At 58.8% G+C, this 22,469-nt stretch overlaps 2 protein-coding genes across 27 annotated transcripts in view; both read left to right on the top strand.

Moving 5' to 3' along the window:
• The window catches only part of CTBP1 (C-terminal binding protein 1), a 38,022-nt gene extending 28,773 nt beyond the window's left edge, over window positions 1-9,249 (top strand). For 7 of the 26 annotated variants that reach the window (XM_074039188.1, XM_074039186.1, XM_045392010.2 and 4 more), the window contains 5 exons: window positions 4,438-4,652; window positions 6,082-6,212; window positions 6,946-7,073; window positions 7,501-7,618; window positions 8,263-9,249. In XM_074039188.1, coding sequence (XP_073895289.1) covers window positions 4,438-4,652; window positions 6,082-6,212; window positions 6,946-7,073; window positions 7,501-7,618; window positions 8,263-8,446 — 776 coding nt within the window. In that variant the 3' untranslated portion in view covers window positions 8,447-9,249. Of the gene's footprint in view, window positions 1-4,437; window positions 4,653-6,081; window positions 6,213-6,945; window positions 7,074-7,500; window positions 8,042-8,205 lie in introns of all 26 variants that reach the window. The other 19 variants (XM_015450012.3, XM_015450009.3, XM_045392009.2 and 16 more) reach the window with 5 other exon arrangements.
• An 11,093-nt stretch (window positions 9,250-20,342) lies between these two features.
• Window positions 20,343-21,111, top strand: LOC135970851 (uncharacterized). Its single transcript, XM_065544612.1, is given in 5 exon segments — window positions 20,343-20,524; window positions 20,526-20,686; window positions 20,689-20,931; window positions 20,934-21,056; window positions 21,059-21,111. Coding segments are annotated over 5 exon segments (762 nt in total).
• The last annotated feature ends 1,358 nt before the right edge of the window (window positions 21,112-22,469 follow it).

Genomic DNA, 22,469 nt, shown 5'->3' with positions numbered 1-22,469 from the left:
GGCTGGAGTACAGTGGTGTGATTTCAGCTCACTGCAACCTCCGCTTCCTGGGTTCAAACGATTCTCCTACCTCAGCCTCCTGAGTAGCTGGGATTACAGACGCATGCCACTACACCTGGTTAATTTTTGTACTTTTAGTAGAGACAGGGTTTCGCCATGTTGGCCAGGCTCGAACTCCTGACTTCAAGTGATCCACCTGCCTTGGCCTCCCAAAGTATTGGGATTACAGGCATGAGCCACTGTGCCCAGCCTAATTGTTTCTTGATGTTTGGTTATTAGTAGGTAGAAATACACTTCAGTTTTGTAAACCAACCTCATATCCCACAGCCTTCTAAATTCTCCATATTAGGCTGGGTGCAGTGGCTTGTGCCTGCTATTGTAGTGAGTTATGAGGCCAAGGCCGGAGGATCACCAGGAGTTAGAGACCAGCCTGGATGGCATAATGAGACCTGCCTCTGCCAAAAACAGATTCTCTTGAATTTTCTCTTGCACACACTGCTGTGTCACCTGCAGATAAACACAGATTTACATTTTCCTTTCTGATCTCTGTGCCTTTTATTTCTTTAATTTCTTTATTTTTGCCTTTTTTGCATTAGCTACAATCGTCAGTAGCAGTGACTTGCAGGTATTACTGTCTTGATGTGGGAGAAAAAGTTTCTGATATTTCACCATTAAGTAGGACGTTTGCTTTCGTGTTTTTGTGGTCTAACTAATTGGTCTGATGTTGAGGTAACCATCCCAGCTCTTTTGATCAGTGTTTATGTGGTATGTCTTTTTTCATCCTTTTAATTTCAGCTTATCTCTGTTCTTATATTTATCATTCAGATGAATGGTCTTGCTCTGTCACTCAGGCTGGAGTGTGGTGGTGCAGTCATGACTCACTGCAGCCTTGAGCACTGGGGCTCAAGAGATCCTCTTGCCTTAGCCTCCGAAGTAGTTAGGACTATAGGTGTGTGCCACTGCAATTTTTAAAAATTTATTATTATTATTATTATTATTATTTTGGTAGAGACAAGGTCTTGCTGTGTTGCCCAGGATGGTCTTAAACTCCTGGGCTCAAGTGGTCACCCTGCCTTGGCCTCCCAAAATGCTGGGATTACCGGTGTGAGCCATGGCGCCTGGCTTCTGTGTGTGCGTTTAAAGTGTGTCTGTTATTAATAGTTTATAGTTGGTTCCGCTTTCTTTTTTCAGTCTGACAGTCTTTGCCTCTTGAGTGTTCCGTTCATTTAGTTTTAGTGTAATTGCTGCTCATTTGGATTTCAGTGTCGTCTGGCTACATGTTTTCTGTTCATCCTTGTTTTTCCTTTCTGGCCTTCTTGTATGTTAATCAAGTGTTAAATGATTCCTCGCATCTGTTGTTGCTTTTTAATCTATACCGACTGCTTAGTGATCGTGTTTAGTTTTACTTTAGAGATTAGGATATGCCTTCGTAACTCACTGCCATCCGGCATAACCTGTGAAGCCTCGTCGAGGGCGGTAAGAGGCCTGCGGAGACTCCTCTCACCCTTGGGCTGCTGCCCTCGGGCCCATTTTCTACATCTGTTGTGCGGAAAACCATACAAGAAGCTGTCAGTCATGAGTGTTTCAACATCAGGCCGATTTTCCACGTCTGTTATGCAGTAAACCATACAAGAAGCTGTCAGTCATGAGTGTTTCAAGGAATTTTTCAGTAATTTTTGTTTTTGAATATTGACCGACACATCCACCCTTTCTGCCTCGTTTATCCCACCCCCGATTCTGGCTGTCGTCGGGCATCACGTTCCTGTAGCCTACAGACCCTGTTAGAAACGTGGCTCACCAGTGAACGATTCCCTCCGCTTTTGTCTGAAAATGTGTTTTGCCTTTTTTTTTTTTTTTTTTGGTAGAAGATAGAGTCTCGCTCTGTCGCTCAGGCTGGAGTATGGTGGCGCGATCTCGGATCATTGCAATCTCCACCTCCTGGGTTCACGCCATTCTCCTGCCTCAGCCTCCCGAGTAGCTGGGACTACAGGCGCCCGCCACCTCGCCCGGCTAACTTTTTGTATTTTTAGTAGAGACGGGGTTTCACCATGGTGGCCAGGCTGGTCTCGAACTCCTGACCTCGTGATCCGCCCGCCTCGGCCTCCCAGAGTGCTGGGATTACAGGCGTGAGCCACCACAGCCTGTTCTTTAAAAAAAGTTTTTTTTTTTTTTTTTTTTTTTTTTGAGACGGAGTCTCGCTGTGTCGCCCAGGCTGGAATGCAGTGGCCGGATCTCAGCTCATTGCAAGCTCCGCCTCCCGGGTTTTTACGCCATTCTCCTGCCTCAGCCTCCCGAGTAGCTGGGACTACAGGCGCCCACCACCTCGCCCGGCTAGTTTTTTGTATTTTTTAGTAGAGACGGGGTTTCACTGTGTTAGCCAGGATGGTCTCGAACTCCTGACCTCGTGATCCGCCCGTCTCGGCCTCCCAAAGTGCTGGGATTACAGGCTTGAGCCACCGCGCCCGGCCTAAAAAAAGTTTTTTTAATTCTTTTCTCTCTGCTTCTGTTTGGATGCCATCTGCTGACTTTGAGCCCCAGCCTTCAAGCTCCCGATCCTTTTCTTGCTGTTAGCTTCATCCAGGGAGTTCCATTTCAGAGGGATGTTTTTGTTCTGGAATTTCTATGTGGTTCTTTATAGAGTTGCCATTCGTCTTCCAGAATCCTCCATTTTTCTGCTGTTTACATCAACACTTGCTGTCATCTCTGAGCATGTTTATAGTAGTTATTTAGGAGCTTTTGCTGGCTGATTCCAGCCTTGGTCATCTGCAGGTCTGTCCGCTTCTAGTGTTTTATTCTAATTAGAAGCCACATCTTCCTACCTCTTCACCTGCATCATCATAATTTCTTATCATAAGCCAGACATCGTATGGAAAAGAATGGCAGAGACTAAAGTGAAGAACCATCTCGCCCCAGCAGCCACTGCTGTCCTGTGTCAGGTGTGGCCGGCGCTGGCCTGCACCTCTAGCTGGTTTTCGCCACCGGCAGCCGGACTCCCTGGGGCTTTCTGTTGAGCAGAGTGGGAAACAGCGTCTTTTCTGCTTCCTGCGCTGTGGGAGGTGCCTTTCTCTGTGTCTGCCTATCTGCCTGCCTTCCTCCCTCTCCTGCCCATTCGGTGGGATCCCTGGCAGGGGGTGCTGCCAGACGGGGGCTGTTCCTGCATCTGGGGAGCTGCCCGGGTACTCCGGCTGTGACTGACCTCGGAACTGCTTCTCCCACCTCGGCCTGCCGAGCCCTCCTCCCCGGACCGGTTGCCTCCTGCAGCAGCCTCGTCCCTGGGGATGAAAGGAGCCGCCATATTCCTTCTGGTAGAACAGGCGCCTGCCTTTCTAGGATGTAGTGTATTTAGACGGTCCTCAGCTCTTCTGACTGGCCTCCCAGCCTCCCCCAGGCTGTTCCCAAGTGACTGGGAGTCCCCTGGGCGTTTGGGCCACATCTGGCTGCCCTGTCTGCCTGGCGGTCTGGTCTCCTTGGCCCTCAGGCCGCCGCCACCGTGGGCCCCTCACACGTGTTGTTCCAGCTCTTCGGCTCCCTTCCCATCCCCTCATGTCTCCAGCAAGCTTGGTCTTCTCAGGGATGCCTGCCCTGGCTGCCACCTCTGAAACTGCACCCGCTTCCCACCTGCCCCAGCGCCCAGCCGGCTTCCTTCCTGTGCAGCGGTTCCCTCTGAGGCGATGCAGGAGACACCACATTGGCGGGCTTGGGTTCCTGTGTCCTTCGCAGCCGCGTCTGGGCTTCCGAAGTCCTGTGTCCCTTGCAGCCGTGCTGTTGGCTCACGGTGGGCGCATGCACCCTGCCGACCCTTCCCCAGGGAGGAGCCAGAAATGGTGGCTCTGGCTCCGTGGCTCCTGTGCTGGGGCCCACGCCAGCCTTGGACTGCTGGGGTCGGGGCAGGCACGTCTGCCCGGGATGGCTTTCTCTGCCACTCCACTGGAAGGGGACAGGACATGAGCCCAGCGGGGCCTCCCTGGTCTGGAAGGTTCCCTCCCGCCCCCTTTGCCGTCTCCACCTAGTCGTGGCTGGAACTGAGATGCCAGAGACATCGATGGGTGGACCGGAAAGCGGGCCAGTGGAGGGACCTGGGCACATAGGGCGTGTGTGGGGTGAGTGGAGACCCGCTGACGGTCCGTTTGACACTGAGTGGTTCGTGTCACGTCCTGTGGACAGGCTGCAGGGGGGGCGTGGCTGGCAGCTGGTGTGGGCCGAGGGGCTCGTGCACCCTTTCCACCCCCGTGCACAGCCTCCACCTTGGCAGTGGGCGCATCGGGAGCAGACACCTCGTGTGGAGACACCTCGCGCCGGCACCTTGGCTTGACCACAGCTGGTGTCCTTGGCAGATGGTCAAACTGAGGCACAGGGGCCACTCCGATCCTGGCTGTCAGGGCTAGCCTCCCAGCCACGGGTGAGCGAGGGTTTCACACTGTGTCCTGACACCACCAGGTCGCGTGGGGCAGGCGGTGGCGCTGCGGGCCAAGGCCTTCGGCTTCAACGTGCTCTTCTACGACCCTTACCTGTCGGACGGCGTGGAGCGGGCGCTGGGGCTGCAGCGGGTCAGCACCCTGCAGGACCTGCTTTTCCACAGCGACTGCGTGAGCCTGCACTGCGGCCTCAACGAGCACAACCACCACCTCATCAACGACTTCACCGTCAAGCAGGTGCGTGAAGCTGGGGCACAGGGCTCTCCTTCTGCGGGGCAGGCACAGGTGGGGGTGTCAGGAAGGTCCCTCCCAGCAACCACCTGCACCTGGGCGAGACCCTGCCTTCAGTGAGCCACATGGCGGTGGTGCCGGCCCTGCTGGGGGAAGCCCTGTCTGCCCAGACGGCGTTTTCCATGTTCTGAGTTCTACCCAGGATGCCTGAAATACTCTCTGGATAAGACAGAACCACATACCTTTGAATCCTAAATTCCCCTGAAGCTCTTGCCACTGTCACAGTGGAGATGATGCAGCTACCTGGGGGCATTGGGCCTGCCCTTCTGACTTCCATCCTGTGCTGCCAGGTTCAGGTTTCACATCTGCAGCTGGAGAGGGCTGTGCTCAGGTCGGCCTCTGCCTCAGCTCAGCGCAGAGCGCAGCCTCAGCCCGTGTTTCCCTCGGGTGGGCGGAGCTCGGGTGGGCGGAGCTCGGGACGGCTGCCTCCCGCCGGCTGTTGGCCTTTCAGGGAGTCGTTATGTGTGCACGGTGATGTGTGTGTATGTGGGCAAGTGTGTGTGGGTGCCTGTGTCTGCCCGTTTGAGCTTGTGTGTGCGTGTGTGTACACACGTGTCAGAGGCCACCCACCCACTCAAGCTGCCCCAGCAGCCTGTAGCCACAGGGAGGATGAAACCAGGTGCCCACCTCCCCTTCCTTTGTTCACAGAGCCAGTGGGTTTGGAGCCTTCTAGTGGACAGGGTGTGGCACGTGGATGCTGGTCAGGGCCCTGCCATCCCTGAGGACCTTGGGTGTGAGGCTGCAATGGGCAGCAACTCACCAAAGAAAAGCCACCATGACCCACCCGGCTGCCACCCAAGCGCAATGGCTGGGTGGGCTTCCTCGGAATGAAATGGGGGGGTTGCAGGAAAGCCCTGGCCACGAAGCTGACAGGGAGCCACTGCAAGGGCCTTTTGCAAAAGTGCATGAAAAGTGAGCGTGTCCGGAGGCCCCACTGGGGTTGGAGTCAAACACCACACCTCAGAGTAGATGGCCCTGGGCTTTGTCATCCCAGGGAGTCCCACCTCGTGGGCCGAGGCCCTGTTGGGGGAGGCTGGGCTGGAGGGGACCCAGAAAAGGGATACCACAGGGGGACCAAGCCAGGAGCCCCCACCCAGTCCTCAGCTCAGGGCTTGGGCAGGAACGTAGAGCTCTCTAGGAGGTGTGGGGCCATGCAGGTCTGCACAGGGCTGAACCTCAGCCAGCTTGCCAGGGCCGCGGCGCAGCACGCTTGAGGTCTTAAGTCCTAGCACCCTGGTGAGCCCAGGGTGGGCCTGGGCTGGGAAGGGGCCAGGGAGCTGGGGCTCCTCAGCAGCGTGCGTGACCACCTTGCTTCCCTGGCCGCTCGCCCTGCACGGAACCCTGACTGGGCCTGGCCTGTCCTCATGTCTTCCAGATGAGACAAGGGGCCTTCTTGGTGAACACAGCCCGGGGCGGCCTGGTGGACGAGAAGGCGCTGGCCCAGGCCCTGAAGGAGGGCCGGATCCGCGGCGCGGCCCTGGACGTGCACGAGTCGGAACCCTTCAGGTGCCCTCACAGCCAGTGTCACTCCCTGCTCTTCCCTGCCCACCATCCTGCCGGCCTTGACCTGCAGATGGCGCCTCTGCCAGGCCGGGCACTTGCTTGTACTCAGGCCTCTCGCTGGCTGGCACGGGGGAGTTTGCTGCTCACTGTGGGGTGAGGACGGAGCCACGGGCTCCAGGCCTGCCTCGCCTCGGTCCTGTGAGGGTTGATCGTCCTCTTCAGCCCCTCTTTGGGCAGGGCTCCCCACCAGCCAGGAGAGAGTGAGGCCCCAGTGTCCGTGAGTGGTCCCCACAGGCCCTGGCCATGGAGTCATGGCGTCATGTCCAGACCTGCAATCCCTGCAGCGCCCTGGGACCCCAGGCAGCCCTGGGTTGGATGGTCAGCCACAGGAGGAGACACCCCGCAGGGGCAGTACCAGCCTGCAGCTCCTGGGGCTACAGGACCTTCGGCCGGGAGGGGCCAGGCCAGCATGTCCCCCCATCAGGGCTCCTCCCCCAAGGGGCTTGGAGATTAAATCCTTTGGGCTCCCACACCCGCTGCTGTCAGGAGCCCCTGGTGTGTCTGATGGTCCTGGGGCTGAGCTCTTGTGCTCAGCCCGCCTGCCGAGCGGAGCGGGGCCGTGGGGTCTGTGGGTCCCAGGCAGGGCCCCCCACAGGGGTTCCAGTGCCCAGCCACTTCCCCCCCCGCACCCAGCCACAGCACTCGGGCTGCACTGACCATGCTGTGCTGTTCCCAGCTTTAGCCAGGGCCCCCTGAAGGATGCACCCAATCTTATCTGCACCCCCCACGCTGCGTGGTACAGCGAGCAGGCTTCCATCGAGATGCGAGAGGAGGCGGCACGGGAGATCCGCAGAGCCATCACAGGTGGGCCTGGGGGACTCTTCCTGCCAGCCCCAGGCCTGGCTCATGGGCTCGCATCCGCCCAGCAGCCAGGCCCATGTTCTGCCAGCTCAGGGCCCATGGCGCTCTCACTGCACCCCCAGCAGGGACCTCTAAGGCCAAAGTCAGGTTGAGCCCTGGCGTCGTCTTACACACAAGAGCTGCTGGGAAGTTGCTGGGCTGAGCAGACAGGTCCCTCAGCAAACTGGGCACATGCTCTGGGCTGGGGGTCCCCACGCTGCGAGGGTTCTGGTGCCCTGAGAGACAGGACCCTGCCATGCCTTGGGAGCCCTGGGGCTGAGAGGGAGGAGCACACTGCTGAGAGCTCTACAGCCCGTGTCTTCAACCCAGTGGGCCACGCTCCTGGGGCCCCCTGAGAGCCACAGCTATTCCTCCCTCCTGCGTCTCCCAGGCCGGATCCCAGACAGCCTGAAGAACTGTGTCAACAAGGACCATCTGACGGCAGCCACCCACTGGGCCAGCATGGACCCCGCTGTCGTGCACCCTGAGCTCAACGGGGCCGCCTATAGGTGAGCAGGCCCGCTGGCCCGGAACAGCCACCAGGAGGGCCCGAGGCTTCCCCTGGATCCCAGCACAGCCCCTGGCGGGAGGGGCGGCGTCTCCACTGACTGACCTGGAGGATCTGGGTGGAACTGGTAAGGCCCACCTCACCCGAAAGGCCTATGAGAACCAGGGCCTCTTGGAAGGAGCTGGGGTGGCCTTCAGGACCCAGTGCGCACAGGACTACTGTGGGCACGGGGCCTGTGGGAGGAGGGGGCTTTGGGTGAGGCGAAGACCTCATGTTCAAGTCGCCTGGAGACACCAGGGCTCCCCTCCCCTGCCTTGAGAAGTAGCCCCCGTAGGCGGGAGCATCCTTGCGGAGGCGGGATCCTCACCCTGAGTGCTGGTCCCGCTGGAGCCGCCCCTCAGTGCTGCAGACGCTGTGAGGGCAGGTGGGGCCCGGTCAGGCTGCCTGTAGGGGGCCTCACAGACGGACCCTCTCCCCGCTCAGTGCTGCAGACGCTGTGAGGGCAGGTGGAGCCCGGTCAGGCTGCCTGTAGGGGGCCTCACAGACGGACCCTCTCCCCGCTCAGTGCTGCAGACGCTGTGAGGGCAGGTGGGGCCCGGTCAGGCTGCCTGTAGGGGGCCTCACAGACGGACCCTCTCCCAGCAGGTACCCTCCAGGCGTGGTGGGCGTGGCCCCCACTGGCATCCCCGCTGCTGTGGAAGGTATCGTCCCCAGCGCCATGTCCCTGTCCCATGGCCTGCCCCCTGTGGCCCACCCACCCCATGCCCCTTCTCCTGGCCAAACTGTCAAGCCCGAGGCAGATAGAGACCACGCCAGTGACCAGTTGTAGCCCGGGAGGAGCTCTCCAGCCTCAGCGCCTGGGCAGAGGGCCCGGAAACCCTCGGACCAGAGTGTGTGGAGGAGGTGCCTGTGTGGCGGCCCTGGCACTGCAGAGACTGGTCCGGGCTGTCAGGAGGCGGGAGGGGGCAGCGCTGGGCCTCGTGTCGCTTGTCGTCCGTCCTGTGGGCGCTCTGCCCGTGTCCTTCGCGTTCCTCGTTAAGCAGAAGAAGTCAGTAGTTATTCTCCCATGAACGTTCTTGTCTGTGTACAGTTTTTAGAACATTACAAAGGATCTGTTTGCTTAGCTGTCAACAAAAAGAAAACCTGAAGGAGCATTCGGAAGTCAATTTGAGGTTTTTTTTTTTTTTGGTTTTTTTTTTTCTTCTTTTTTTTGTATGTTGGAACGTGCCCCAGAATGAGGCAGTTGGCAAACTTCTCAGGACAATGAATCCTTCCCGTTTTTCTTTTTATGCCACACAGTGCATTGTTTTTTCTACCTGCTTGTCTTATTTTTAGAATAATTTAGAAAAACAAAACAAAGGCTGTTTTTCCTAATTTGGCATGAACCCCCCCTTGTTCCAAATAAAGACGGCATCACGAAGCAGCTCCAAAAGGAAAAGCTTGGGCGGTGCCCAGCGTGCCCGCTGCCCATCGACATCTGTCCTGGGGATGTGGAGGGTGGCAGCGTCCCCGTCTGCACCAGTGCCGTCCTGCTGATGTGGTAGGCTAGCAATATTTTGGTTAAAATCATGTTTGTGACTGTAACCATTTGTATGAATTATTTTAAAGAAATAAAAATCCCGGAAAGAGCCAGTTTGCCTAGCATTTGTTCTAGTGGCTTTCTGTCATGAGGACACAGGTGAGCCTCAGTCCTGGCTCTGGTGACCTCCAGGGCCTAGCTCAGCCTCTCTGAAGTAGGCAGCCTAAGAGAGACTCAGAGACAGTGCAGTGGCAGGTTGGGCAATGGTCTCTGTGTGTACCGGGCCTGTGCCTCTGCCCACTGGGTCTGTGGGATGCTGTAGGGTCCTGGCTTGGAGGTGGCCTGCCCGAAGTGCCCCTGTGGAAGGGAAGCAGTGTGCCAGGCCGGGCCTGCCCCACTGCCCACCCCCTCCCTTCTTGGCATACCTCCCGCAGGCCGGCCTGTGACCTGGGAAGACTGTGGGCCACAGGAGGAGGAAGGAAAGCAGATGTCAGGACTGAGGAAGTTCCCCAGACCATGGGTCACCCAGCCTACAGAAATGTGCAAAAAAGCCAAAAGGTGTCGCACCTCACCTTGGCCCACAGCTGGGCTGGATGTTCAGCTGCAGGAGGAGACACCCCTGCAGGGGTAGTATCAGCCCGCAGCTCATACTGAAAACAGTTTACTGGCGTCCTTCTCGAAATCCCAGCCTCCTGGTTTCTCAGAGCTTCTTTGGGGAGTGTGGTCTGTGCACATCAGCAGAGTCCCAGGTCGTTTATAAGCGTACGTTAACTTTGATACCGAATCTCCAAGTGAAAAAAGTACCACAGAAACCCCAGAGGAGCGTTTCCAGGTAAACTCCGGCAGGCGGGTCCAGGTGGCGCGAGGAGGGGCTGCAGCGGGTGCTGGGGGAACCCGGGTCCTCTCGGGACGTCCCCATCCCGAGCCTTTCCCTGCATGCAGATGGGTTCTCCTGCCACTCCACGTGTCCAGACCCTGCAGCGTCAACCCCTAAGTGTCAGCCTCCCCTTGCTCCTGGCCCCATCTAAAGCAGAAGCAGAGGGGAGGCCGCTGCCTTTGGCAGGGGTGCCCCCTCCTACCTGGCTCTGCACCCCAGTGCCCACAGGTCTCTTGGGTATGGGCAGTGGCTCCCGGTCTTGAGACCCACGCCGAGGGCAGCCCCGCCTCATGACAGGCCTCTGCTCCCTGCCGCCCAGCCCATCTCTGACCTGTCTGGGGCTCATCCTGGAGCCCCTGGGTCGCTAAGGGAGGTGGCCTGGGCGGGTGGGAAGGGTGGGTTCTGGACACGGTTAAGGAGCCAGCCCTGGTTTCGCCGACGTGGGCATGGGTGTGAGGAGGGGCAGCCAAGGTGACTTCAAGTGTCTGGGCTGCGGGCTGGAGCTGATGTTCTCTGATACCGCCGGTGTGGGCTGCAGAGGTGTCAGTGGGAAGACCAGGAGTTCCATGCTGACCGCTGGCTCCAGCCTCTGCACAGGCAAGCCCTGGGCTGGGTCACTGGGCCCTGGTCAGCCCCCACGGCAGCCGAGGGTGGGGCTGGCCTCTGGCAGGGTAGGCCGCCCTCCCAGCTCCAACTGGAGACAGGCCCCGCCCCGAGAGGCAGCCAGGCACCGGGGACTAGCTCTGGACACAGGCCTGGAGGCTCCCACTCAGCTGGCCTCATTGTTTCCATGTTTCCAAGTAGAAGGGTCAGGGCAGGAATAGAACACCTCCAAGGGCTGTCCGTGGTGTGAGGCTGGCGGCCGGGGAGCCGGGACGCTGAAGTGTGACTGAGTCTGGGATGTAAGGGACAGAAAACTGTCAGAAAAGTGTTCTGAGCCTCGAAACGAACCTCCCCTTGGTGCCACCTCGGGGGAGTCACCCTGCCCAGCAAGACTTGCAGGATTGATTTTCCAGCAAAAAACAACGCCTAGCAAGGGTGCGGGGTAGCAGGATGTCGGCGGGGTTGGGGGGGCCCTCAGCCTCAGTTTCCTGGCCTGTGAAATGGGCAGCACTGTTTATTTCCCTCGAGGTTGGTATTAGACTGGAGGTTGTGCCAAAACCTAACATGAAATAAGGTTTGCATGTTGGAAGGGAAGAGATAAGCCGCTGGTATTTGCTGACGAGCATCTGTGTACAAGACTCAAGAAAATCAGCCAAAGCCTGCAGCTAATCTTGGGACTGGCCAGGTGGCCTCACAGGAGCGCCTGTGGTGCCCGCCAACTGTCCCGCCCAACCTGGGGCAGAAACAAACAAAAGTTGCAGACAGCGGGTGCCCTGTGACAGGACGTGTCCTGCTCTGTCCTTACAACGCAGGGTCTGGCCCGCTCGCCTGATTCCACAGTGAGTGGGCACAGTGGTCAGAACCTGGTCCCAGCCACTGGCACCCGGCTGGTAAAGACCGTGGGAGTGACTGGGGCCGCCAACCGTGGTGAACGACGAGGCCGCCAGATGACGAGACGGGCTGTGCTTGCGGGCGGCGGGCTGTTAATGTCGTCAAATACATGCCCTTTAAATACATTTTACCAAGTGCTAGAGACGTTCATCACCCCAGGCAAAATTTCAACTGCTTACGTTGAACAGATTCAACAATTTTATCCTCAAATTTATATGTAGCAACAAAGGTCTATTAATTTGGGCTCATAAAACTCAGGCATTTTGAAGAGGGAGCAGCCACAGCAGCCTAGTTCTGACACCAGGGACTCCGGGGCAGGGACTGGGCCCGCTGGCTTGGCGTACGCTTGCGTGCAGGTGCGTGGGTGTCTGCCTGGTGGGCAGGCGTGTGCGTGTGCGTCTGTGTGAACTGGATGTGTGATCAAGGGCACAGGTCCTGGGCTTCCCCCTCATGGGTAAAACAAGAGCTGCCGTATGCCAGCCTCGGAGGCATGGACGGCCCCTGAGCTCAGACAGCAGAGGCACAGGCCATTGACGCGTTGGCACCGTGGCCAGAGTCCGTTCAAGAAAGGTCGGCAGAGAGGGCTAAGAACGCGGCAGGCACACCCTCCAACGGCTCTGCTGGAACCCCTGGAGCAGGAGGAAGCAGTGATTCTCCAGGCCTTGGGTAGGGCTCAGAGGCAAGAGGGGTGGAGCTGGGGAGGGTCGGGCAGCCCCAGCACCTCAGGCTACTGCGCCTCGGTGGGGAACTGTCCTGTGGCTGCTGATGAATACGCTGGCTCTGGTCTCCTGTAGACCTCTGCCTGGGCATGGGAGCAAGGGGAGGCTGCCGGTAGCTCTGGGGGCCTGGGCAGGAAGTTGGGAGGATGGGGATAGTCCTTCTGGGGTGACCCAAGCAGGGCACAGAGTAGGGGGAGCCAGGCTCTTCGGGGCCGCACCCCATCCTGCCTTCTCTCCCCGCTGTGGGCCCAGAACTCGCGCCGCAGAGGCCGGAAAGCACCCACCACCCCACCCCTAGCTGCGCTCAGCCAGAGCCCAGCTGGACTTGCAGGATTGATTTTCCAGCAAAAAACAACAGCAGAGAAGCCCAAGAGAGGCCCAGCTGCACAAGCTCTCCCAGGCCTCCCCCCGCAGCCGGCACTCCCTGCAGCAAAGAAAACCATCTGGCCACTGGGCCCTGAGCCCGGTGCCCGGAGGAGGACCTCTGCCCCGCTGAGCAGCTCTACTCCCCAGGCTGGCCCCAGGCCTCTCCCGGCCTGACCCGCTCTGCCTGGCATCAAGCCCCAGCAGGAACGGGGTGACCCAGCCAGGGCGTGGGTCGAGTTGGTGTTCCCCAGCCCCGCTGAGCACCAGCACCTGGTGAGTCTACCTCTGCTTCCCCAAGCCCTTGACCACTCCCCTGGACAGCCTCAGCCGCCCCCTGACCCGACCTTCACACAGCAGCCAAGGGCTTCCCACGTAGAGTCCGAAAACATCCCTGATAGGCAGGACGTGCGACTTGAACAATATAAGGTCGGGCGCATCTGTAAACACAGCGCACGGTCAGGCAGCCGGACCCTCTGGCACCGTCTGTAAGCGTGGCTCATGGAAACACCGGCTCTTCCGGACGGCCTCTGTGCTGCCCTTTCTTTTTTAAACCAGCTACCGGCGCCATTGGTCAGTGGTAGCAGCGTCTGTAGGATCCCCCTGTGGTGGGCTCGCCACTCACTCTCCAGGACCCTGACGCAAGCTGCCTCCAGCCGGGGGTGCCCACTAGAGGGGACGTCAGGGACAGCCAGGGCCAGGGCTATGGACGCTGGTGGGACGAAGGGTGTGGGAGGAGCCAGACTCACCCACATCCCTCCCAGCCCCTGCAGGTGTCTGGGCCTCCAGCCTCCACCCCTCTGTGCAGTGGGCGGTCACACCTGATGGAGCCCGGCTGCCTACCCAGAGAGCAGGTTCTGAGCAGCAGCCCTGGTATCCCAGGTCAGCCTCTGCTCAGCCCCACACTCACCTGACAGTGCCTCCCCGGCACTGCCCTGCACCTGCCCACACCTGCCCACACCAACTCCAGCCCCCTCCACGTGCCCCCCACCCACCCCGCACCTGCTCAGACCTAACCCCATCCACCCCCAACCGACGCCATCCACCCCCACCTACCTCCAACTGCCCCACATCTGCCCCCACTGCCTCTTCTCCTGTCCCCATCTTCCCCCACCCTCCATGTGTCTCCCACCTGTCCCCTCACCTGCTTACACCTGTCTGCCCCTCACCTGTCCACTCATGGTCAAAGCCACCTGCTTTTCCACCCACCCCACACCTGGGGTTCGCCTTGAACTGGGGTTTGTTCTCTGCTGCTGGCGGGGCACCCTGGCTCCTCTGCCCCCTGAGGGAGACCTCGCAAGGCAAGGCTGCCTCCCCACCAGGAGCCTCAGGTCCTGCCTCCCCGTTCCACCTGCAGAGCTGAGTCTGGAGAGGCTCCTTCTATTCCAAGAGTCCCATTCAGCCCACTGGGTCCCCGTGCCCCGAGGAGCTGCTGCTCTTGCTGGGCGCCTCAGCCCTCCCACAAGGGATACATCTGTCCTGGAGAGACCACCTAGGGAGGCATTTGCTGTTGGTCCCTGCCCTGGGCCCTCCAGGTTACTCCCTCTTCTCGTCTGTCACAGCATGGCCCTCTGGCCCCACAACCTGGGCTGCCAGCCTTCCCCGCCCTGGCAGAGCAGTGGTGGGGCCAAACCAAGGGCTGACAACCCACAGTCCAGTCAGCTCAGCCTAGGCCCACGGTCAGTCCAGGGCAGCTGGGGGCTGCAGCCGGGTGAGTGAGTGGCACCCGCAGACCCTGGGCAGGGCCCTCTCCAGTCCTGGGTGCCCTGAGAGGCAGCTGGGGTCCGGTTGCTGCCCACTGGCTCCCTGGGGGCACACAGGGACTCATGAGGAGCAGTGAGGGGGGCATCCTCCTGCTCATGGCCCCAGGTCAGCCTTGGGTAGGGCAGGGTCATCCTGACAGCCCCCAGCCCAGTGCCAGGGGAGGAGTCCAGGAAGGAGAAGCCCATCCTGGAAATGCAAACCCAATGCTGGGTGTGGCCTCCTCCCAAAAGCTCCGCCCCCACCATGCTGGGCGTGGCCTCCTCCCCAAAACTCTGCTCCCCACCAGACTGGGCGTGGCCTCCTCCCCAAAACTCTGCTCCCCACCAGACTGGGCGTGGTCTCCTCCCCAAAACTCTGCTCCCCACCAGACTGGTCGTGGTCTTCTCCCAAAGCTCCACCCCTACCCCCCAACTCCCTAGTCAGGGTGGGGGCCTGGAGGGAGACAGAGGCCAGGAGGCAGCCAGGGGAGCTAGGGGTGGGCATCGGGGTGGAGCATGGCTTCCCGCAGCCCCAATCCCCAGGCCCAAGGAAGGAGGTCTCAAGGGCCCCTCCTGGACCTTCCTGCCCATCCAAGCTGAGGGTCCTGGTTTGTTGGCCGAGGGCCTGCACAGCTTCAGGGGTGAGAGGGGCCCCTGGTAGGACCTGGGCAGGTGTTTGTGGGTGGGGCGTCTGAGTGAGGGAGCCCGGGCGAGCCTGGAGGCCCTGGGGCTGTGGAGACGCCGGCATCTCCCCTGATCAACACCAAATGGGCCGGGCGCGGTGGCTCAAGCCTGTAATCCCAGCACTTTGGGAGGCCGAGACGGGTGGATCACGAGGTCAGGAGATCGAGACCATCCTGGCTAACATGGTGAAACCCCATCTCTACTAAAAAATACAAAATACTAGCCGGGCGAGGTGGCGGGTGCCTGTAGTCCCAGCTACTCGGGAGGCGGAGGCAGGAGAATGGCAGGAACCCAAGAGGCGGAGCTTGCAGTGAGCCGAGATGGCGCCACTCACTCCAGCCTGGGCGACAGAGCCAGACTCCTTCTCAAAAAAAAAAATAAATAAATAAACACCAAATGATGCCCCTCCCTGGGCCTCCACCCTCCTCGAGGCTGCCACAGGCACTGCTGGCAAAAGCCTTGGATGCTTGGGCTGGCGGCAGGGAGGGCCAGGTGGCTCCAATGGGGCCTCTGGGGACAGGGTTGCAGGAGGCCAGGATCCTCGTTTTTAACCCTGAGTCCAGCACCCCTGCAGGGCCCCCCAGGTGCTGGGCACAACTCTCCCTGGACAAAGCCCACAGCTCCACGGGTGCCAGCTGCAGTTCTAGTAAAGATGTGAACACGGAAACCGAGGACAGGGTTTGCCCCCGATGCAGCTGCTCTGAGGAGGCCCCAGCTCGCAGGTGCCTCCTCCATGCCCAGCGCAGGCATCGAGCCTCAGCCAGCCCCACCTCCTGTGTCCAGGAACCCCCGGCATGGCCTCTTTCCCAGGACCTCAGCTGGGTGCTGTCTCCACCCACAGCCAGTTCCTCTCCATGTGCCCCCAGGGCCCTGCCCTGTGCAGAGTCCGGGCAGCATTACGGGGAGGGCGTGGCGAGGGCACAGGGAGGGGACAGCCTCGGCCACAGGGACGGGCCAGGCCTCACAGCCAAGAGCCCCAGGAGGAGCTGCACGCACACGGCTGGAGGGAGGCTCTGCACCTGAGCACAGCCTGCTGCAACTCCTCATAGATTTGGAAAATTGATTCGAAGGCAGAGGTGAGTTTAGGAGGGTGGCTGTGCACAAAATTCAGAGTCAAGAATCAGCATCTTTCAAATTCAGGCACTTCCGGTTAGGAGAGACGAAGAAAGAGAAGGCACCATTCTCAACAGCAACAAAAATTGTAAATTTCTAGGAGCAAACAGCGGGCAGATATTTTTTTTTTTTTTTTTTTGAGACGGAGTCTTTTTTTTTTTTTTTTTTTTTTTTTTTTTTTTTTTTTTTTTTTTTTTTTTTGAGATGGAGTCTCGCTCTGTCGCCCAGGCTGGAGTGCAGTGGCCGGATCTCAGCTCACTGCAAGCTCCGCCTCCCGGGTTCCCGCCATTCTCCTGCCTCAGCCTCCCAAGTAGCTGGGACTACAGGCGCCCGCCACCTCGCCCGGCTAGTTTTTTGTATTTTTTTAGTAGAGACGGGGTTTCACCGTGTTAGCCAGGATGGTCTCGATCTCCCGACCTCGTGATCCGCCCGTCTCGGCCTCCCAAAGTGCTGGGATTACAGGCTTGAGCCACCGCGCCCGGCCGAGACGGAGTCTTGCTCTGTCACCCAGGCTGGAGTGCAGTGGCCGGATCTCAGCTCACTGCAAGCTCCGCCTCCCGGGTTTACGCCATTCTCCTGCCTCAGCCTCCCGAGTAGCTGGGACTACAGGCGCCCACCACCTCGCCCGGCTATTTTTTTGTAATTTTTAGTAGAGACGGGGTTTCACCGTGTTAGCCGGGATCGTCTCTCGATCTCCTGACCTCGTGATCCGCCCATCTCGGCCTCCCAAAGTGCTGGGATTACAGGCTTGAGCCACCGCGCCCGGCCAACAGCGGGCAGATCTATACCTGTTATAGAGGGTCTGAGGCCTGATCGAGGACCAGACCAGCAACAAGCCCAGTCTGTCCTGGGCATCACGAGGCGCCATCCCCTATGCTGGTCGGCTGCCATGGGGGGGCCAATTAAAACACCAGAGAACCCTGGAACCAGGTACATCGATTGTGAAGTTAACGTGGAAAAATAAGTAAGAAAACTAAGGAAATTCGGGACCAAAAGATCCACAAGAGAACTGTTGCCACCAGGCTTTAACACACACCGGAGGCTGCACCTGGTCAGCCCTGTGTGCAGCTGGTACGTGGGGCGGTCCCAGTAACAAGATGAACGGGGAACACACTGGCGTTACAGACATGCTAAATCAGTGAGGGGCTGTGGTCAGATCAACAGTGCAAAGCCCCCTCCCGGGTCTGTATCCTGCAGACAGTCGGGGCCCGTCTAATGTTCTGGGGACTCCTGCACATCAGGCTGAGGTCATGGGGTCATACAGTAGCATTTCTCTGCATTTCTGGCTAATGACTGAGCAGAAGGGATGTGCATCGGCTCCAGGGTGAGGTAGTGAAAAACCAATGTGCTAAAGAACTCTTACAGTTCAGCAATGCAAAGATAAACAACTGAGTTTAAAAATGGGCAAAGGAGGCCGGGCATGGTGGCTCACGCCTGTAATCCCAGCACTTTGGGAGGCCAAGCTGGGTGGCTCATTTGAGGTCAGGAGTTTGAGACCCGCCTGGCCAACATGGTGAAACCACATCTCTACTACAAATACAAAAATTAGCTGGGTGTGGTGGTGCACGCCTGTAATCCCAGCTACTCAGGAAGCAGAGGCAAGAGAATTGCTTGAACCTGGGGGGCAGAGGTTGCAGTGAGCCGAGATCGTGCCACTGCACTCCAGCCTGGGTGACACAGCGAGACTCTAACTCAAAAAAAAAAAAAAAAAAAAAAGGGCAAAAGAATTTGAATAGATGTTTTTTTCAAATAATGTATGCCACTAGCCAACGAGCTCATGACAAGCTGCTTAACACCATTAGCCACCAGGAAAATGCAAATAAAAACCACATGAGACCGCACCTCACACCCACTGGGATGGCTGGAACCGAAAGCATCACAGGTATCACGGCAGAGACACGGGAACCTCACACGCGGCTGTTCTGTTCTTCAAAGTGTGAAGCCGAATTCCATGTGACCCAGCAGTCCCACTCCTGGGAACACGTCCCCGAGAATCAGACACGTGTCCACACGAAAGCTTATCCACAGATGTTCCTAGTAGCATTATTCACAATAGCCCCAAGGTGGACACAGCCTACATGTCCATTGGCTGAGGGACAGATGGGCACATTGTGGCCTAGCCCCACACTGTTCTTCACCCGTAAAAAGGAACGAAGCTCTGGGCCATGCTCCAAAGTGGATGAACCTCGCAAACGTTTGCTAAGTGAAGGTCAGACGTGGACGGCCACGTATCACATGAGACCATTTATGTCAAATGTCTGGAATGGGCAGGTCCACGGTGACGCAGAGTAGACTCCCGGCTGCCTGGGGCTGGGGGCGAGGGCGTAGCTGGGGGAAAACAGGAAGGGTCTTAGTCCATCCCCACTGCTGTAACAAAACACCTCAGACTGGGTAATTTATAAGCAACAGAAATTTATTTCCTATAGTTCTCCAGCTGGGGAGTCCAAGAATCCAGGCACCAGCAGGCTGGGGTCTGCTGAGGGCAGCTCCGATGGCATATCCAGCCTCACATGGCAGAACTCAGAGGAAAAACAGCCAAGCTAGTTCCTTCCAGCCCTTTTATAAGGGCCCTGAGGGCAGAATCATGGCAAGGGATGGGCCTCTGCGGCACCTTTGGGACCACAGAGCTCACTGCCTGCCTGGGTCTCCCCAGATCCTGGCCCAGCCCTCCTTGGCTGCCCCCGCCATGGCTCAGGCAGGCGCAGGCACAGCTCCACCTGTTGCTCCTGAAGGCGCATGCGGTGGGCTTGGTGGCATCCACACCGTCTGACCCTGCAGGCAACGGTGGCCTCCACCCAGATTTCAAAGGATGTTGCTGACAGTCTTGAGGCCCAGGCAGAGGCTCATCATTGGGGCGGAGCTGCCTCGGAATCCCCAGCGGGGCAATGCCCAGTGGAGCCGAGGCAAGGGGGTGGGGGCTGCCTCCGAGACCCCAGGACCGCAGGGCCACCAGTGACCAAGCGCAGCCTGGGAGAGCGGCAGGCAGGAGACTCCAACCTCCGCGCCCTGAGTGGGCTGAGCCCAGCAAAGCCGTGGGGGCCCAGGCCTGCCCCCATGTGTCTGGAAGGTGAGCAGGGAGTCCAAGATCATCCCCTGTTCATGTCTCCTATGAGTCCTGTCCCTCTAGAGAACGCTGACTCATACGATTTTGTATGTGACAGGGGGGAGTACTGGGCCTCCCATGCAGTGCTGTGGTTGGAATGCTTGCATCCTCTAAAGCTCAGGCGGAAACTTAGACCCCGGGCAGTGCCAGGAGGTGGGGCCTGATGGGAGGTGTCTGATCCACTCACGAGGCAGAGCCCTTGTGACTAAAGCCACTATGAAAAGGGCTTGTGGGGCAGGCCCACCCTCCAGCCGGTGAGGATGCCGCATGCGAGGGATCGTTGTGGAAGAGGAGAACCCGACATGGCCCTGCTGGGACCTTGGCCTCCAGACTGGGAGGCAGGAAGTCTCTGTTGATAAACTGCTGTCTGGCGTTCTGTTGTGGCTGCACTCAAACCGTGGTGGGGAGCGGCTGCTAACAGGCACAGGACGTCTTCTGCAGATGATAAACGTGTTCCGGAATGAGATGAGTGGGAATGGTTGCACAACTTCGTGAATATACTAAAAACCACTGAATTGTACACTGTAAAGGGTGACTTGTGTGCATGTGAATTTCATCTCAACGAAGCTGTTTTGCAGGAGCCAGGTGAAGCACTGTGGAGGCCACGCCCCAAGAAGGCAGCACCGGCTGGGCGTGGTGGCTCACACCTGTAATCTCAGCACTTTGGGAGGCTGAGGCTGGTGGATCACAAGGTCATGAGATCGAGACCATCCTGGCTAACACAGTGAAACCCCGTCTCTACTAAAAATACAAAAAATTAGCCAGGCGTGGTGGCGGGCGCCTGTAGTCCCAGCTACTTGGGAGGCTGAGGCAGGAGAATGGCCTGAACCCAGGAGGTAGAGCTTGCAGTGAGCCGAGATCCGGCCACTGCACTCCAGCCTGGGCGACAGAGCAAGACTCCGTCTCAAAAAAAAAAAAAAAAAAAAAAAAAGGCGGCAGCACCAGAAAACCAGAAACTGCGCTGGGTCCTTAGTGCAGCAGGCGCTCCCAGGGTGCAGACGGGGTGAAAGCAGCCTTCTCTGTGGTCACATGTGTGTAACTGCACCTTCTCTCTCAGGGCCTCCTCCCTCCCTGCGTGGTTTGGGGGCTATTCCTGTGCCTGATAGCACAGATGCCCTGGTCACAAACACCTGCCTGCATTGCTGACCACAGGCCTGGCCTGGAGAAACCCACACCCTCTTCAGGGAAGAGAGCAAGGGGCTTGGCAGTGCCTGAAGCCAGTGGGCTGGGGACTCACAACCGGGACACTCAGGGCGGGCAGGGCAGGCCCCAGCATGGCACAGGGCCAAATTCATCCCCTTTGTCACTGGCCACATACTGCGGGGGGAGGGGCTGGAGGAGTTGGGGCACCTGCATTTGGCCTGCAAGGAATCTGGGTCCTGCTGGCTGTGGGTGACCACAGAGGGCCATGTGGGCAGGGCACATTCATGGGCCCCCCAGGCCAAGCTCGTCAGGGTGAGAGGGGAAGGGCCAGGAAGCCTCAGCCCAGACCACGTATGGTGGGAATAGTCCACACAGGAGGGGCCAGAACCGTCTAGAAGGCCCTGGCACACAGGTCTGCTGCAGCAGAGCCAGGAGGGCACCGGGGTGTGCATGTCCAGGGCAGAGGAACCACGTGGGGCTCAGTCAGCAGTCGGGGTCAGGCCTGGTTGGTGGCACTGAGGACCCTGAAGGCTTGGCCCCGCCTCCGGGAGCTGGCTTCCTCCATATGGTCACAGCAAAAGTAGGGACCAGAGGGGGCCAGAGACGGGGGGCCGCACCCCACCCTCTCCTCGCTGCTCACCTCCCCCTTACCACCCTGTCCAGTGGTGTCCGCGCAGATGGGAGGGTGTGAGGGGCGTCCACACCTGGCCTGCAGTGGCTGCCCGGCTTCCTGCTAGGGAGATGGGGCCGGTGCTGATGGGGAACAGCTGTTGTGGGGGCAGCCAGAGGAAACCACGTTCCCGCGGGGTGAGCTCATGGTTTACGCGTTCCCTGCCAAATCCATAACATCCTGGAGGCAGAAGCGCAGAGGCCAAGCCTGCCCCTGCCTCCGCTGAGCCTCCCTTGCTCTGACACAAGGGCCACTCAGTCATCCTCACTCAGCCTGCACCTCCTGTCCTGAAGCTCCCTCCTCCCTCCGCGTGCTCCCCCTGTCATTTACGCCCCGGCCCCGACCCACCCTGCTCACCCCTGAAGCTTCTCTGGGTCCTGGACTCCGTTCCGCAGGCTTGGATGCCTTCTCAACTGTCCGTGGCGCCTGCCTGGTCTCTGGGGTGTTCAGTGAGGGGTGACCAGGAAGAACGTGTTGGAGACAGTGGACAGGGAAGCGTCTCTGTCTCTCACCCCTTAACTCACAGCAGCCCCACTGGGCGGGCACAACCATCACTGCAGCCGCAGATGTAGAAACTGAGGCACACAGACGCGATGTGGCTGCCCCTGTCTGGTAACTGGTGGCCAGGATTGGAGCCTGGGTCCAAGCTGCCTGTTTTTTCTTTCCTAGGCCGTGCACCTTTCTCCTGGGATAGCTGGAGGTGATTTCATGGAACCTGGAGGCTGGGCTTCAGGTTGGCAGGAGAGGCTCCCGGCTGGGCCTTCGCCGTGGCTCTGCTCCCTGATCTCCTTGCTTGAGCGGTGGGGGCCCTGCGTCCTCTCACACCCACCCCCACCTGTCTTGCAAAATTGTCGGAGGCTTTTATCACCTGGAGACACTGTTCCTGCCAGCTCCGGCCCCTTCTCCTGCGATGGCGTTGCCTGTCCCTGCCGCAGCAAGCCCATCTTCCAGCCAGGCCAGGCCCTGACCAATGGCTAACCACGGAACGCACGTGGCAACATGGGCCATGTCTCACATGTGGTCTTGGAAAACATGGCCTCTACCCTCCTGCCCCTGCCCAGGCCCCTCCTGCCAGCTGGACGTGGGCATTTCTGCACCCATTGGAACCTTGCAGCCAGGAAAGATGCCTGGAAGGCTAGAGGAGAGGCATGATTGCGGGACCCCATGTGTGGTGACAGAGCAGCCCACCCAGCCGTTCTCAGCCACCATGTGAGAAAGAAATGATGCCTCCATCGAGTTCCCCATGCCAGGAGCTGCTCCTTACAGCATCCTAACCTTCACCCCAACTACTCAGTTGCCATGGCAAATGGAATATTTTGGCTTTTTTTCTTTAATTCCCAAGTGATTATTGCTAGAGGAGTGAGAAGTTACTAATTTTTGTATATTCATCTTGTATTAAATGTTTTTTACTGATTTTTAATTTTA

This window comes from Macaca fascicularis, chromosome 5 (genome assembly GCF_037993035.2).
Source record: "Macaca fascicularis isolate 582-1 chromosome 5, T2T-MFA8v1.1".
Lineage (NCBI taxonomy): Eukaryota > Metazoa > Chordata > Mammalia > Primates > Cercopithecidae > Macaca > Macaca fascicularis.
Note: the sequence above shows the minus strand (reverse complement) of the source record. Positions and strands in the feature narration are given on the sequence as shown.